The sequence below is a fragment of the Vigna angularis genome, chromosome 7, assembly GCF_016808095.1.
Source record: "Vigna angularis cultivar LongXiaoDou No.4 chromosome 7, ASM1680809v1, whole genome shotgun sequence".
In the NCBI taxonomy this organism is placed as follows: domain Eukaryota; kingdom Viridiplantae; phylum Streptophyta; class Magnoliopsida; order Fabales; family Fabaceae; genus Vigna; species Vigna angularis.
Window position 1 is genome coordinate 23,001,647 of NC_068976.1, and position 16,415 is coordinate 23,018,061.

Consider the following 16,415-nt stretch of genomic DNA (forward strand, 5'->3'; position numbering starts at 1 on the left):
CAAATAAGGGTAAGCCAACCTTATCATAAAATCATTAAACGTGTAATAAAAATATTATAATCATGTATTTCTGCAATTGATAAAATATCATTATTCCGATGTCATTAATTCATCATTATCAAATTCATCTTTCCCATTTCCATAAATCTTACAAGTGTACCATGCTTACTCATGAAGCCTTATGGTCAGACCGCTCTCTGCCTGCTTCCTTAAGCCTCACTTATATACTATGTCTTACTTTCTGAAGCCTTATGGTCAGACCCCTCTCTGCCTGCTTCTATATAACTTACGAATCATATGTTTATGTCAAAGCCTTATGGTCAGACCACTTTCTGCCTGCTTTCATAAACCTCAGGTGTTACTTTGCTCATACCAAACTCTTATGGTATAACTCGAACATACTACTCCCGGTAGTAAACATCATTTCATAAGTAATGATTTCTCATATCCACTCTAACATTTCATAAAACCAACAATTCATACCCTCATATCCACCTAACTCAGTCATGTTCATTCTTTAATCAAGAATTCATAATAACCCGTTTTGGTATCAATAAATTAAACATATTACCATATATTATGCTTCATATTATAAACTCATTTTGCCCATAACGAGTATAACTCAATATATTTTCACCAAACAAAGATCATGGATCAACCAAAATATATCCACATATCGTAGGAACTACATATTAAAGTCTGGGCTCAATGTAATAATAAATAAAATATATATGAAATTTTTACCATGATAATATTATGCATTTATAATCAACTTATTTTATTTTATTTTCATCCTAGTAGAGATTTTTTTTTCTTTTACTCCAATTGGTCACCGAAGAGGACCCAGATGTCTGAACGCATCAAACTCACCTTCGACGCCAGCACATATGACTAGTCACAACTGACTGGACCAGACCAGGGCTGCTCTATGATCAGGGATGTGCCAACTCAGGTTTTTAAGGTTCCTCTATCCTACCAACAAAGGGAGGCCCTCAATAATTAATCAATTTATTTATTTAATTTATCTACCTTGTTGTCTTATGCTCTAAATCTAAAATGCCTAATTTTTATATTTTTACTTCCTCTCACAACAACCTCAAAACAGTATCTGTGTATCTATTTAATACTCATATATAAGCAATTACCGAACCCTTACTCCAGACCTTCCAACAAGATCAATTTCAGCCAACAAACTCATTCAATAAATTCATCGCATCTCAACATGTACAATTTAACAGTTTCGCGAGAGAACACCAGTTCAACATTCGTATATTTATAAATTCATACAAAAATAATTAGTTGCCCTTACCATCAAAATAATATTAATATAAAAATTCAGGGGAAACAAGAAGTTGAATCTGGCAGAGCCGGTTAGACAACTTCTCCTCCTTCCACAAAGATGCAATAAAAAAATAGATAAGACAATAAAATTTCTGGGGAAACAAGAAGTTGAATCTGGCAGAGCCGGTTAGACAACTTCTAATCCATCCAAAAATACAATATAATTAAATAACACGAACATTAACATGTCTGGGGAAACAAGAAGTTGAATCTGGCAGAGCCGGTTAGACAACTTCTAATCCTTCCAAAAATGCAATAAAATAAATAAGTAAAGCAATAAATAGTTTGGGGAAACAAGAAGTTGAATCTGGCAGAGCCGGTTAGACAACTTCTAATCCTTCCAAAATACAATAAAAATAAATAAGGAAAGCAATACAATGTTTGGGGAAACAAGAAATTGAATCTGGCAGAGCCGGTTAGACAATTTCTAATCCTTCCAAGATACAAAAATAAACAACTAATAACATACAAATGACATAACATAATCAACATCACATTTTACAACTATCACACCTGGATATCAACACCAAAGCATACTCTCATTTAAAATTCAGATCATACAGAAACAAAATACTCCATATTCAAGATTTAAGATCAGACAAAAGCAAAATATAGCATATTCAAGACTCAAGATAATACAAAAGGAAATACTCAAAGTTAGCTCCCCTTACCTCTATTCCAGACTTAGTTTCCTCTTCTCAAACCGTTCTCCGGAAACTTCCAGAATTTTCCCTCTTCAACTAGAATTTACTCCAACTCTCTTCTCTCACAATTTCTCTAGAATTTTGGTGTAAATTTCCAGCCTCCCCCCTTGGCTATTTATAGTAAAAAAATTTACTATTTATTTTTACTATTCATTTTTACTATTCATTTTTTTATTAATTTTACTATTACAAAAATAATTTTTTATTTGCAAATTGGTGAATTCTGATCTCCAAGCTACGTGTAACACTTATCCTTTCCAAAAATAATTTTGTTTTTTTTTTTTTTTACTATTCACTTTTTACTATTCACAATTTACTATTCACAATTTACTATTCACTAATTTTTTTTTTTTTTTTAGTATCTAACTAATATTTTCAAGGATCTTACACCTATCACCAATGTGGGGGGTTTGTAGGGTTTTGTTGAGTTCCTGCTGTGAAAGGTACTATTGAGGAATTCTTGTGAGCTGGACAGTTCGAATCTTGAGGTAATGGGAGCTAGATACTTTTTCTATGGGTTGTATGAACAATGCATGTGCTAAAATCTGTAATATTCTGCTGTTTGATGAACAAGTTTGTGTTTAGAGTGACCTTGTTTTGTATGCATCTGTATGAGTAAACGTGGAACTGTGAATTGATGTTGTAAACTGATATGGGGAAAATGTATTGTTGTGATTGAGTTCATTGGTGAGGTAGAGATGTTATGAAGATTATTAGATAAGGGGTCAAGTGAAACTGTAGTGTTTTGGGCAAATTGGAGGTAGTGAGGTAGCGATTTTGGGCATTGGAGATCTTGGGTGTGTTTGGGCTGTTTGGGTAGCTTAAAAAGGTCAATTTTGACTTGTTAGGAACCTCAAACTAGTCTAAAACGAGTTACAAGTAGTACAATTGAATTTGGGTCATTAAGTTGTGATTATGGTGTTCTAAAGTAGAAATTGAGTCAAAATTTCTTTAGAATCGTTGTAGGAATGTTTATAATCAATTAAACAAGTTTAATTAGGTCTAAATCACGAATTAGAGGTCTTAGAAGTTGGCAAAATGACTTAAACATGGTAGAGGGGTGTGTGAGGGCCTAATTCTGCAAAACTTGTGTTCTGCAGATGATGTAGAGTCGCTATGCGAGTTGTCTCGCATAGCGAGTCCCTATAAAGAGTGCTCACTATCTGGGTCATTCGTTGTGCGAGTTGGTGCGCTATGCGAATGACTGGAGGGTGCTGCTATTTGTCTGGTGATTCGCATAGCGAATCTAGTCGCTGTGCGATTGGTGGTGGCCTGAAGTTACTGCCATTTTAATTCGAAAGGCGAGAGGGGCGCAAAGCGAAGAGGTTTGTAGGTGTGCTCTCTATTTAAGCTCTCTAATAGCGACCTTGGTGCGCTATGCGAGAAGACTTGAGGCCGGTAGCCTCAACGAGTTAATTCGCATAGCGAATTAAGGAGTGCGCTGTGCGAGACTCTCTTGTCTCGCCTTGCGAGTAGGATGCACTCTGCGAATCCTGAGTCCATATTTCTATTTTGCTCTTGCTTTGGTTGAGTTAAGTGTGTGGAATGATTGGAATGATTGAAATGATTAGAATGCATAGTATGATGGTGGTAATATTATTATATTGAAAGTATGTGAATGTATGAGACATGTTTGGTGGTTGAATGTAACAAAGTATGGTTATTGGACGTAATTCCATGATCTTCAAGGAGAGGATCCCTGGTGGTGTCCTTGGTGTGTTTTAGAATGATTTGCATGGAAGCTCAGTCTTAGAGGTTATCCTGAAACTACAATGGTCAATCATTCTCAAATAGAGAGGATTGAATCATGTCGTGAATAGTAGCAGGAGGTCCTAGTCTTTGGTGCTTCCAGTATGGCCCAAGGTAAGTGATAACGGACTAACCTCATGAGTGTGGGGTAGGGGTGAAACCCATTGGCAATGGCTTTGCAAAGTAGTAGAAGCCACCATGAGTACATAACCCGCCATAACTCGGCAATCATTCTAAGTCCGGACGAGTCAAGTATAAAAGGGTAACAAGTGGTATTAAGTGACCCTGTATATGTGAATTGAACTTGCATGTTGTGTGTGACTGTTATAACGTGATTTTTGTATATCTAGCTCACCCTTCTGCTTGTGTTTGTCTGTTGTTTGTGTTGTGTTTTCTGTTGTAATGATCATCCACTTGGATGTGAGCAGAGGTGGATGACGTACCTATGGAGCAGACCTTGGAGGGAGATGATGCTGCAACTTAGTTTGTTTAGGAATTTCTAAATTAAGTACTATCATTTTGAAATACTCTAAGGTGTTTAAGTTTTAAATTATGACTAAATTTGGGATGACTACAACCTTAATACTTTATTTACAGTCTACTTCTAACTGTTCTCTTATATAAAAAATGTAGACGTTAATATTATGTATTTGTTATATAATCTGGGACGTTACAGACAATATTTATAATTTTAATATGTAATTTTTATTTATTTCATAACTATTTTTTATTATAAATATTTATTTTAGTTTAAAAATAATTACTTAAAATATTGTAAAAGAGTATAATGATATATACTAAAAAAAATTCATTTATTAATGATAGATTATTAAATTGAAAAAATCATACGTAATTATAAAAAAAAATTTGTAATATTATTATAAATATTTTTTTTTATTTATTAATTTGAAAAAATCATATGTAATTATAAAAATAATTTTTATAATATTATTATAAATATTTTTTTTATTTATGGGTAACTTTTTATCATAAATAATTATTTTAATTTAAAAATATTACTCAAGAGTATACTTTTAAAAATTTGTATAAGACAATTTTGTTTTCTGTTTTCCATCATTTTGGTGTTAAGAGTTAGATTTCTACAAAATATAAGTCACCTTCTTTTGTTGACTTAATTTCTTATATAGTTCATGTTTAAGGTAGTTTAATTTTATTTTATAATAGATGTTTGATTTCCTTTTTTTTAACATAATAGATTCTATTTTTTTCAAAAAGTATGTGTTATTATTATTTTCTACCTTTTTATTAACTTCTTATAAAACAATAGTGCTATAAAAGTAATAAAATTAAAATATTTTTTAATATAATAAAAATATAAATATAGATGCATATAATATTTTGTTAGTGGTAATAAATTTGTTTTAGAGAATGCAAACAAAAAAAATGCACTGTCAAAAGTCAATTAAATTAATTTACATAAACTTCATAAAATTATTGGTCCATCTTCCTCTTTTTAATAATTATTTTTAACTTTTATTTTGTTTTATTACCAAGCCATGATTCCCCAATGCTGTGCAACTAGGAGCTTTTACGAATCTGGCTCCTGAGATCGCTCTCGAGAAGAAGTAAGAGTGTGCAGATTCCAATTCCCAAACAATGAACCCCAATCCAATACCCTCGCCATACATCAGGTTTTTCACCTTTCATCTACATACATTCTCACATTTTCGCTTTCACTGTTTACCAAAACTGCATCGCTTAATTCCTCAATATTAATTACATGCTCATTGTAAATCTGGTTTGCATCTCCGTAATTTTTACGCTGTATTTGATTCGATTCTTAATTGTACGTTATTATTTTCTACAACGGGTTTTGATTTGGCGGATGTTGAACTATTGGCCAAACGTGACTTGGAGTGCAAGATTCCGACGTGGATGAATCATGAATAAATGTTTTACCTTCTCTCTTTTTTTTTTCAGGAATGGTGGTGTTTAATGCGTAGTGGGAAATGCAACGTGCTACACAGACTGCTGAGGAACGTTGGTTGGAAAGAGCGGTGAAGGAAGAATGCACATGGGAGAATCTTCCCAAACGACTCTATCCAGTTGTGTCTTCAAAAGAAGAATGGCACAAAAGGTTCAATGAAATTTATGTATTTAACAGATATTGTTTATATTATCATGATTCATTGTTTAATATTATAGTTAGTACTCAGGAGTTAGTAGTTATCGTAATTGTTATATCCGTTGATTAAGTGCTTGAGGAGATGCTTGAAAGAGCTTTAGTAGAGTTTATTTCGACTGATTGAAATAATTTAATAGATTATGGCTTTTGTAAGTATTCTTTTGGTTCATTTCAGTAAGTTTCAGGTCGAAATTATGATACAATCTCTAATGTCCTAGTTAAGAACTTCTTGAATAAAAACTTGATTAACTTATTTGGCTAAATTTACTATTTAACTCTACTGCTGAACATTGCCTGCCTATGTTTCACTGAATAATTGAAAACTATTGAGTCTAAGGTGGAGAGCCCGCTTAACTTTGAGATAGCATTGCAGTTGGAAACTTGGCATCTCAGCTTTTTCTGCTCTGCTCATGTCCTTTTTTGGGTCTGTTTTTTTTTTTTTTATATATAAAGGGTTCAAAGGAATTAGTGAGTTTTTCTGCACTTTTGTGTAATTCCTCTAATTATACTAACTTTTCAAATAAGTTTCATTTTGTTTTCTGTAAACAAAATAAAACCAAGTTCGTAAGTTTTAAGATATCATGATTTTTTTTAGCCACTAGGTTTGTGTGTATGAAAAGGTGGGATTGCACACAAGTTAGAAAGTTTTATCAGTGAATTGTAGTACTTGGACAGGTCAATTGTGAAGATTTCTTGTGTATGGTCTTTGCTTGAAAAAGACCTTTTCATTTTTGGTGGTAAGAAACATATGTTTTAACTTTTGAAAGGGAGTAAATTTTCAAAGGAATTAGGAAAGCTTTTGATTTTCAAAGGCCGTAATGACTTTAACTAGGAAGGAAACTAATATTTATCACTCGGAATGAGAGTGTTATGATATTGGAATCTGATTTCAGATCAGAGCAACCTCACGTACCAAAAGGGAGAAATAAAAAGAAATAGACTTAACCATTTCCTATTAAAACCTACCTAAGTCATACTTCCTATTATTGAGAAAAGATAAAGGATGCTTCTAATATTCCTTTTGGGTCTAATTGTAAGAATGAGTTGGCCGTATCAGACAGGAAATCGTCATTTATTAGTTTTTTATTTTCTATTTTTAAATTAGGTCATAAGTCAAAATGTAACGCTTTCCATTCATTTCAGGGCTCATATCTTCGTTTCTTGAATAACTTTTTCCAGTAAATACATGATTATAATCTGCTTTCTCAATTGTTGACCATGTAAGTTTTATGCAGGATAATCGAATACTGCATAAAGAAGAGACTTAAATGGGAAATTTGTTTTGCTCGTAAAGTTTGTAAAGAAAATGAATATTATGAAGATATGATGCGCTACTTGCAGAGGAATCTAGCTGTATGTGTTCTACAGAATGTCTGTTACTCTGTTTGATTTCTCCAATTGAAATTTGAAATTGTATATCAAATGCACTTTTACAAAACTTTATATGCATATGTTCTTATCCACATGGATCATATTAAAGAACTTTTGTGGAGAAAATTTTCAAAATCGAATTCTGACGTTGTGACTAAAAATAAAACATAATGTCCTCAATTTTAGGATAAGGTTTTAATAAATAATTTAATCATATTATTACATTATGATTTTATGAAAGAATTGTTCATCCTCCTCCTCAATAATTAAGAACTTATAACTAACTATTCTTAGATATTGTGGGGATCTGTTATGTTTTATTTTCTGTCTTAGGTCGTCTGTCTTTAATGTTCATATTCTCACTTGCAGCTATTTCCATATCATCTGGCGGACTATGTATGCCGTGTAATGAGAGTAACAGCTTTCAGATATTACATTGATATGATTTTTGAAGTCATGAAAAATGGTAATTTTTCCTTGCAGTTCCAGCTAAATTGATTTCATGAATATTGTGTTTAACTAACTCTTGCTATACATAGCACAAAATTAGGCATATTTCTTTTCTTGTTATTATATTCCAGAGAAAAAAAATGCTTTGTTGACCAATAATGAGTAGATAATTTTGTGGCATTCGCATTTGCACAAGTCTTTTATTTTTCATTTACACTATCAAATATTTCATGTATTGTGCAGTTATTTTTAATTCCAAGTAAATCGTAAGAAAATACAAATGGATAGAGAAAAAACATAGAAAAATGTCTAAAATTTAGGGAGGTATGGCTTTGGTAGTGTATGCAAAAAAATTACATCATAGAAGTGGAAAATGTTTCGTATTATAATGAAGATATGCATAAAGGAGCTTGGATTTAAAAGTTAAATTGAGGGAAGTTAGTAAAAATATTTTTAAAATTAAACCAGTACGTGATCAAGGCATCAAATTCAAGGCTTTATAGTTGCTAAACCATAGCCAAATTGATATTATTAATGTAATAATTATAATAAAAACAACAAATAATTAATATTAAAGAGACATGATATCATAATTTTACATCATCAAAAATTAGAAATAAAGCACCAGTTTATATGTTTTAACACTAAAAAACATACAAAAGTTCAAATAAATGTATTATACTATTCAGGTCTAAGTTTGAAAGAATGTATAACAATGTCCATTAGAAATAACAATAATCTTAGGTTCATTTTTTCATTTTTTAAAGAAAAAATGACTTTGTATTTAAGTTTTTTTACTAATCTATTGTTAGCCAGATTTTTAATGGTTTCTTTGCCTGCCATTAATCCAATTCATTTTTCAAAAGAGGAGAGTAGAGAAAACGATTAAACTTCTTTGACATATTTTTCTATTGTCACAATGATATCATAATAAAGGCATAATTAAATTATGTTCAGAAATTTCATAGTATACTTGCATTACCTTTTGCTTGATAGTCTGAACTCTGAAGGTAGATAAACTTGTAGACTAGAAAAGGTTTATTTGGTGGAAGCTGGCCTATGGAAGTTTACTGCTTGTTTGAATTATTTGCAGAGCAACCTTATGACCGCATCCCGAATTTTAGTGCTGCAGATGCTTTAAGACTTACAGGAATCGGGAGAAACGAATTTATTGATATAATGAACAAGTGCAGGTCTAAGGTACTGCATAGATTGGCATGTACGTTACACTTAAATGTATCTTCAATACTGTGGATTACATGTAAGTTATTGTATACATATTTGTGTATGTCTAATTACCTACAGCAATCATGCCGCATATATCTTCTATTCTCTCTCTATGTATAAAGGGCTATGTATGAGGGGAAATTATAACTTAATCAGGATACCACTTGAATCTTTTTAATAAAAAAAATATATGACAATAGGCCGTGAATAAAGAAAGAGTACCAAAGTGTATTTTTCAATTTAAAAATTACAATTCTCAAATGGTTTTAGATGTGAGTATATCATAACCCATTTATACAGAGGAACATATAAATAAAAATATTTTTATTAGAGAGAAGTGAATCCTAGATATAAGATAAAATTATAAAGAATTGAAATTAAATCACAAGACAAATATGACTTTTTTATGTGGCAGTGTCATCATTTAGGTTTTAGATGCTGGTAAGTCAGACACAGACATGCATTATTAATATTTGTAACATAATTAGGAAATATAGTCTATGATTCTTTTCTAAACCTTTTGTGGAATATAAAACCAGGATAATTAGAGAAGCAGTAGAAAGAGAAGTAGAATTTGGAGAAAGAAGGAGAACGGTGGTTTCTTTCTTGTCTGCACATATACAACTTTGACCAGACTTGCAGCAAGCATGATGAACCATCGTATCAATTTATATTATCTTTGTTTTTGTTCTTTGCATATTTAAATTTGTGAAGTTCACTTGCTTTACTGCTATTGTTTGGATGATGATTTGAATTTGCAGTATAGCCTAAGTTAGTGTTAGTTGCCTTTATGATCAAAGGTAGGGTTGCAAATTTTTATGAGTCATGTCTCACCAAGCAATTGCTCTTTTGGAATATCCAGAAAATAATGTGGAAACTGAACAAGTCGATAGCAAAAGACCTTTTGCCTACTCAACCTGTGGATTTTCCAATTGAACCATGGTGGGCAGTTTGCCTTGTGAACCTTACCTTGGAGGAATTTAAGGTGGGGTATGTTCTTCACCCTTATAAAACAGTGGAGCTTCACTTATTATGTGGTTAATTGGTAATAAGAATAACATGGAATACTATAATAATAACCTTTACGCTCTTCAAAGCGAAATCTCATGTTGTACTAATAAAAATTTAACCCATGTTTTGGTAGGGTTAATATGAAATTTTACCCAGTAATAAAGAATTGTATGTATTGTTTGTAGTCTAGTATTCCTCAACTTTTTTGGCTTAATTCCTTTTGTCGATTTATTCTCTACTTTTCTTCTACTTTATAGAAACTCTCGAAGGAGGAAATGGCGGCAATAGACAAAGTCTGTTTGGATGATGCAAATTCATTTGTCACGTTTGATCCTCACGTTATAAGGGGTCTATGCAGACGGGGACTAGTATATTTGGATGTTCCTGTTTATCCACACGACCGGTTTAAAGGTTTGTTCTATGGGTATTTTTCCCTAATATTTTCTAATTATCTTACCTTTGTCGCTGTCCTTTCCGAGGACTGAGTTTATTTTTTGAGCTTCATAATATGGACAAAGGTAGTTCATTAGCTCCGTTTGGTGACTTCGGTCTAGATTTAGGCAAGTGACCACAAAATTCAAAAAGTTAACAGATTTGTTTATGGGGGCTTGACTAAATTAAACCAAACGTATTGGAGGCCTAGTTTTATTTTTTAATTCAACTTGGTTTTTTCATAGTTATATTTACAAGAATAACATGATGAACACTTTCTCTTATTTGGCAGTTTCCTAAAAGGAACGAACCGGGATAAGTTTTTCACAAATTCTCCTTTCCTGTTCTTAACTTTCACAGTTTCTTGATTTCTTTCTTCCTTTCTCCTTTTTCACTTTCACATACATTCTGAATGATGAAATATATCCAGTGAAATTGAACCTCGATTGTTAACACGTATTATTTCATATAAATATCAATTTGAAGAAAAGTTCCAAATAAAATAGCCCAATATGGTCGAGTTTGATCCTTAGCCTCCAATATTTCAAATTGGAAAAGAAGATTCGTATCAGAAATTGGTTATCATTAGCTTGTGAAGAAATCATGTAAAGGATGGGTTGCATTTAGTGTTTGAACCGAATAAACCCCTTAGAGATTGAATTAAGCCACAGAAACCTAAAACAACATGAAATTGGGCAGGAGTGAGCTGAGTATGTGTGACGACTTGATGTGCGCAACACAGAATTTCTAACTAAGTCTAGGATTACTGACTAGTTCTGCAACTAATAACACTTAATTAAATAATAGTTTTCTTCAATTGTTGGCATTGTGGTTCAGACTGAAGTAACATAGTTCTCGTGTCATTATCAAACTTAATACTCTAAAATGTTTGGAGATGTCCTGCCTTTAAACATGACAAGGAACCGATTCTGATTACAATTCCATGCATTGATCTGTATTGTCGCTGTATTATGCAAGAAGAACAAATAAATAATGCCTTTCATTTACCTGAACAAGAAAGGAAAAACCCGTAGTATTTCTCAGTAAGAAGTTTCTCAAACTATAAAAACTTTAAGAAACTGATTTCTTTCAACAAATGTTTTCACACACGCGGATATGTAATAAAATCTCTTACCTGTGAAGGATTTTAGCATATATTAGTTAAAACCTGTGTAATTTATCCTTTCCCCTCTATCTTCACAAACATACCAGGCAATGAAACTTGAGCCCTCAAAATTGTGTCATGCTAAGCCCCAAGTTTTTTTCTGTTTTATTTCTTCTAGGAAATTATTTTGATTAAAAATATTTAAGAAATTTTAAGATAATTATTACTTTCATGAAACTTGCAAAACAAAAACATTATTTTAATATTTTTCATGATATATAATAGACTTTGTAAAAAAACTGTAAAAAGTTCCTGTTCTTTAAGTGAATGATGAATGGAGTCTTATATTCCTCAGGATTGATTAAATGAAGATATCTATAAAAGAAAAACAAAATTAAATGAGCTACATCTAATTAAATTTTAATTGATACAAATGGATAAAAAGTAGTGGCTATATAAATATAGTATGTAATAGAAATTTATCCCTGCTGTCGGTAATATAATATAACTACTTAGGCGTAGTTATAAATCTAAGGGTGATTAAATTTTATAAGGAACTTTCATACTTTAATTTAAACCAAAACAAATCTTTTGTACGGTGAAGATTTTTGTTCTGTGACAATATGTAATACGTTATTTTCATAGGCTGTATCTTATAAATCTGATTTCAATAATATTTATGTTTATGGTGGCTCAGTTTCAAAGCTTGAAGGTTTTGTTTCCAACAGGGAGCAAACTTATGAAGATCCTATTGAAGAGTAAAGTAGTTGTTTCAGTCTATGTTTCCATCAATTTTGTTCGAAGAGCTTATTTATTTCCATATAGTTGGACTCTAATGTAAGAGATTTTTTTCTTTCAGGTTGTTGTATGCAGTTTTTGTAGTTTCAAATGAAAATGTGACAGTTAGTGAGTTGGCAACAACCCTACAGGCTGACTTGTCACAGCTGCAGGCTGCTAGTGCTTTTGTGTGTAGATTGGGATGGGCAACAAAAGTGATTGATCCAGAATCTATTATTGGAGATTCAACCATACTTGCATCTCCTATGAGTACATTTAGTGACGAAGATGGTTCTGTTGCTAGTCAAAACCATGATAATACGCTTTTCGAGAATGATTCCATTCATCAAGCGGATACCCCAGCTTCAGGGAATCATGCATCTCGTTCTTCCTACACTCGTGTTGCTTTCATAGTTGATGCTAATATTACATCCTACCTCATGATGGGATCTGTTTCACCAGGTTTATATATACCCGTCACTCCTTGGTTCATGAAGCTTAATAAATTTAACTATTTGCTATAATTTTCAGAATAATTTTTTGGTTAAATTATTCATTGGGTCCTTTTTGCTGTGCCTATTTTAAGTCTTAATTTCTATACCAGAAAATTATAGGTTTTAATCCTTATATAATTTCTGTAGATACGAAAGTTTATGTATCGGCTTTATACTATAAAAAATATTACCTTCCTAGTATTAGTGCTCGCCATAGTTACCAAAACTTTACTCTTACGAACATGTAAGGACTAAAACTTAATTTTCTAGTACGGACTAGAATTTTAAAGGTTTGTCTAACTTATCTCAAGTAATTATGGGATTGAACAATTTCATTCAAAATTATCGGTATAATTCTCTAATATACTTAAACATGATTGGTTGCAAGTATTAATTGTATTTATTTTTTGGATGGGTTGCTTATCCCATTTTTACTTGAGATAAGTTATTCAGAGGAAAACTTAAAATAAGACAGTCACAGGGACTTAGTGCAGAGTTTAACCTGTTTTGTCAAAATATAAGTTATATTATTCTACAAGGCAATTTGGATGAAATGAATTATGCTACTCATTATGGCGTCTGGTTTATCTTCTTCTTGCTTGTCGTCAAACTTGCAGGCCTGAAATCTCATGCTGTTACACTTTATGAAGCGGGAAAATTGGGTCATGCGAGCATTGCTGATCTTTGCAAGGATCTTAGTACCCTGGAAGGTGCAAGATATGAGGGAGAATTACAGGAGTTTGCAAATCATTTATTTAGTCTGCGTTATGTCTTAGAATGTCTTCAATCAGGTGGAATAGCTACTGATGAAGAAGAGGAAGGCTCTGATAACCTGAACATGATTACATCAAGCAATGATGGGCCAAGTTCTGTGATAGCTGAAATTTCTTTGGATGAAAAATCAGAAGAGTCTGGTGTTTTACAGACTGTCATGAGTAATGGGGATTTAATAAATTCTGTTTCAGGGAAATTCGTGGAGGCTTCAGTGTACAGTGAAGGTGTTCCTAGTACTGGTAGTGGGATGGATGATGAGGCTCATTCCAGTACTTTGGAGGAAGGAAGTGATCCTCACATTCAGGAAGCTGACAAGTCACACACAAGTTTCCGTGAGAATGAGAAACTACCAATGTTTGAAGCTGACAAGTCACAAATAAATTTCCGTGAGAATGAGAAACCAGCAGTGTTTGAAGGTTCAGATGTCAAGATAGAAATGCTGAAAAGGAAAAAGATATATCGTGTGGACCTTCTCCGTTCTGAAAGTTTGGCTTCTCTTTCACCAACTACTCTTGATCGTTTGTTTCTTCGTGACTATGGTATTCTTGTGTCCTTAGTGCCTCTCCCCCCTTCATCAATTCTTCCTAAACCTACAGGAGGCCCTGTTCATTTTGGTCCTCCTGCATATTCTTCCATGAGTCCATGGATGAAATTGGTATTATATTCAACTGCAGGTGGGCCTCTATCAGTTGTTTTGATGAAAGGCCAATGTATGCGCTTGCTTCCTGCTCCATTGACTGGTTGTGAGAAAGCCCTTATATGGTCTTGGGATGGTTCCGCAATAGGAGATTTAGGAAGGAAGCTCGAAGGAAACATGGTGAAGGGAAGTATACTTTTGCATTGCTTAAATTCACTTCTTAAACAGTCAGCTGTGCTTGTGCTGCCTCTCAGTAGATTTGATCTTAATCAATCTGGAAAACTTATTACTTTGGATGTCCCTTTGCCTTTAAGAAACGCTGATGGATCAATTGCCTCTGTAGGAAAAGAGTTAGGACTAGAGGATGAAGAGGAAAAATTTAAGCTGAATTCGCTGTTGAATAATTTGGCAAACAAAATGGAACTGTGGACAGTTGGTTATGTTCGGCTATTGAAACTATTTAACGGAACAAAATCAGACCAGTTCTCTTCCATAGAGAAATATGAATGGGTGCCATTGAGTGTGGAATTCGGGATACCGCTATTTAGTCCAACGTTGTGCAATAGTATATGTAGAAGGATAGTTTCATCTAAGATACTTCAATCTGGCTCATTTGGCGAACACCATGATGCAATGCAAATCTTAAGGACAAAGTTACGTGACATTTGTGATGAGTACAATTCAACAGGTCCAGCTGCAAAGCTTCTTTACAAGAAAGAGGAAGATACTGGACAACCTACGGACCAAGCTAGGGCAACATGGAATCCACTTATTGATATTTCTCCCGCTTCAGGGGTGGTATTGAGCGTGCGTCAGAGGTTAAAACTTGCTAACCAACAAAGCAGCCAAAATGAAGTGATGTGCTGTGATGGCAGTGTTCTTAGGTTTGTTGCTGAATTCCTATTAATCCGATGCTTAAAGTTATATATGTTTTCGTTTGATAAAACTTTATTTGCCTTGACAAATACAAGACAGAAAGAATGCTTTTCGTAAATTGGATTATCTAATCATCTGAAGTCTCAGAAAGTGTGTGCTCTTGCATGGTGCATGCAGATCATACGCATTAACTCTTCCTCATGAAGATGCCACGAGCCCAGTCAAAGAAACCCCTGAAGACAATAAGACAGAACCAGAACCTGAACCAGAAGCAAATGATAGTAAAGAAGCAACCCTTCCTGGCGTTAATCTTATTTTTGATGGTTCTAGGTTGCTTCCATTTGATGTAGGAGCTTGCCTTCAAGCTCGCCAACCGATATCCTTAGTAATGGAGGCAGCTACTGCCTCAAAACATGTACCATACAAATAGATTTGCAGTCATTAATCATTATTGACTACTTCACTTCAAATCTTTTATACACGTGAATGGGAATGCTTGCTAGCAACTCATGTTTAATGGCACTGTGTACTTCTTCAAGATTGATGGCAGTTAATGAGCGCAAATTTGGCCTCAGGTTTGAGGTAAATGGTCATTACTTTTCTTATAATGGTTTGTGTTTTTCTTGTTGAGTGACATGCCAATACATTTGCCTGTATTACTATATAAATAATGCATGTTGTCTGTATCTGTTCCAGATTTTGCTAGATCAAGAAATTCAATCAATTAGAGCTGTGAAAAGAGGAAGTATGTTAAACAATGTATATATATGTTAGGATTTTTTTTTTCTCCTGTCAAATTTGAGAAAAACTTAATCGTTGGAAATTCGTTTCTTTCTTTCTTCTTACATATACTCATCAGTTGTGTTTTTACCTCAGTTTCTTCTTTGTTTATTGTTCATTTGTAATCTCTTTGTGTAGATTTTCGAACAAATACGATCATAGAGCACAACGTGTAATTAATAAGGATAAATTATTTATTAGTCATGTTGGATAATCAATTTACTTTAGAATATCGTAAATTGCTTTTTTCCATTTTAGCTTTCAAAATTATTATTCTAAAATAAAAATATTGTAATGTAAGAAGTCAGCCTACCTTTAATTTAGTTTTTTCATAAGAACTGAAAGGATAAACCTATTTAAAACTAATTATTATAATTACAGAGTGTATTTAACTAAGAAAATAATTAATAATCAATAATTAATATAAAAATATTATTCTGATTTAAAAATTTTATTTAAATTATTTTTTTAAAAGATATATCTAATTTTTTTTATAATATCTCTGAAATTACAAGAGATTTATTGTAAGAGATCTATTTTA

At 32.7% G+C, this 16,415-nt stretch overlaps 1 protein-coding gene across 4 annotated transcripts; it reads left to right on the forward strand.

The window, feature by feature from the left end:
* Positions 1-5,339: 5,339 nt before the first annotated feature.
* LOC108336440 (uncharacterized) lies at positions 5,340-15,958 on the forward strand. 4 transcript variants are annotated; one of them, XM_017572894.2, is made up of 12 exons: positions 5,340-5,446; positions 5,736-5,892; positions 7,176-7,293; positions 7,681-7,777; positions 8,855-8,961; positions 9,851-9,973; positions 10,257-10,410; positions 12,234-12,294; positions 12,396-12,775; positions 13,425-15,102; positions 15,272-15,676; positions 15,791-15,958. In XM_017572894.2, exons 2-11 carry the CDS (start codon positions 5,765-5,767, stop codon positions 15,522-15,524), a joined length of 3,099 nt encoding a protein of 1,032 aa, XP_017428383.1. In that variant the 5' UTR covers positions 5,340-5,446; positions 5,736-5,764; the 3' UTR covers positions 15,525-15,676; positions 15,791-15,958. The 4 variants fall into 4 exon arrangements, with proteins under 4 accessions (XP_017428383.1, XP_052736929.1, XP_017428384.1 ...); XM_052880969.1 differs by lacking the exons at positions 5,340-5,446; positions 5,736-5,892; positions 7,176-7,293 and adding an exon at positions 9,528-9,648 and having other exon boundaries at positions 7,747-7,777; positions 15,791-15,956; XM_017572895.2 differs by lacking the exons at positions 5,340-5,446; positions 5,736-5,892; positions 7,176-7,293 and having other exon boundaries at positions 7,747-7,777; positions 9,528-9,973; positions 15,791-15,956.
* Positions 15,959-16,415: the final 457 nt, after the last annotated feature.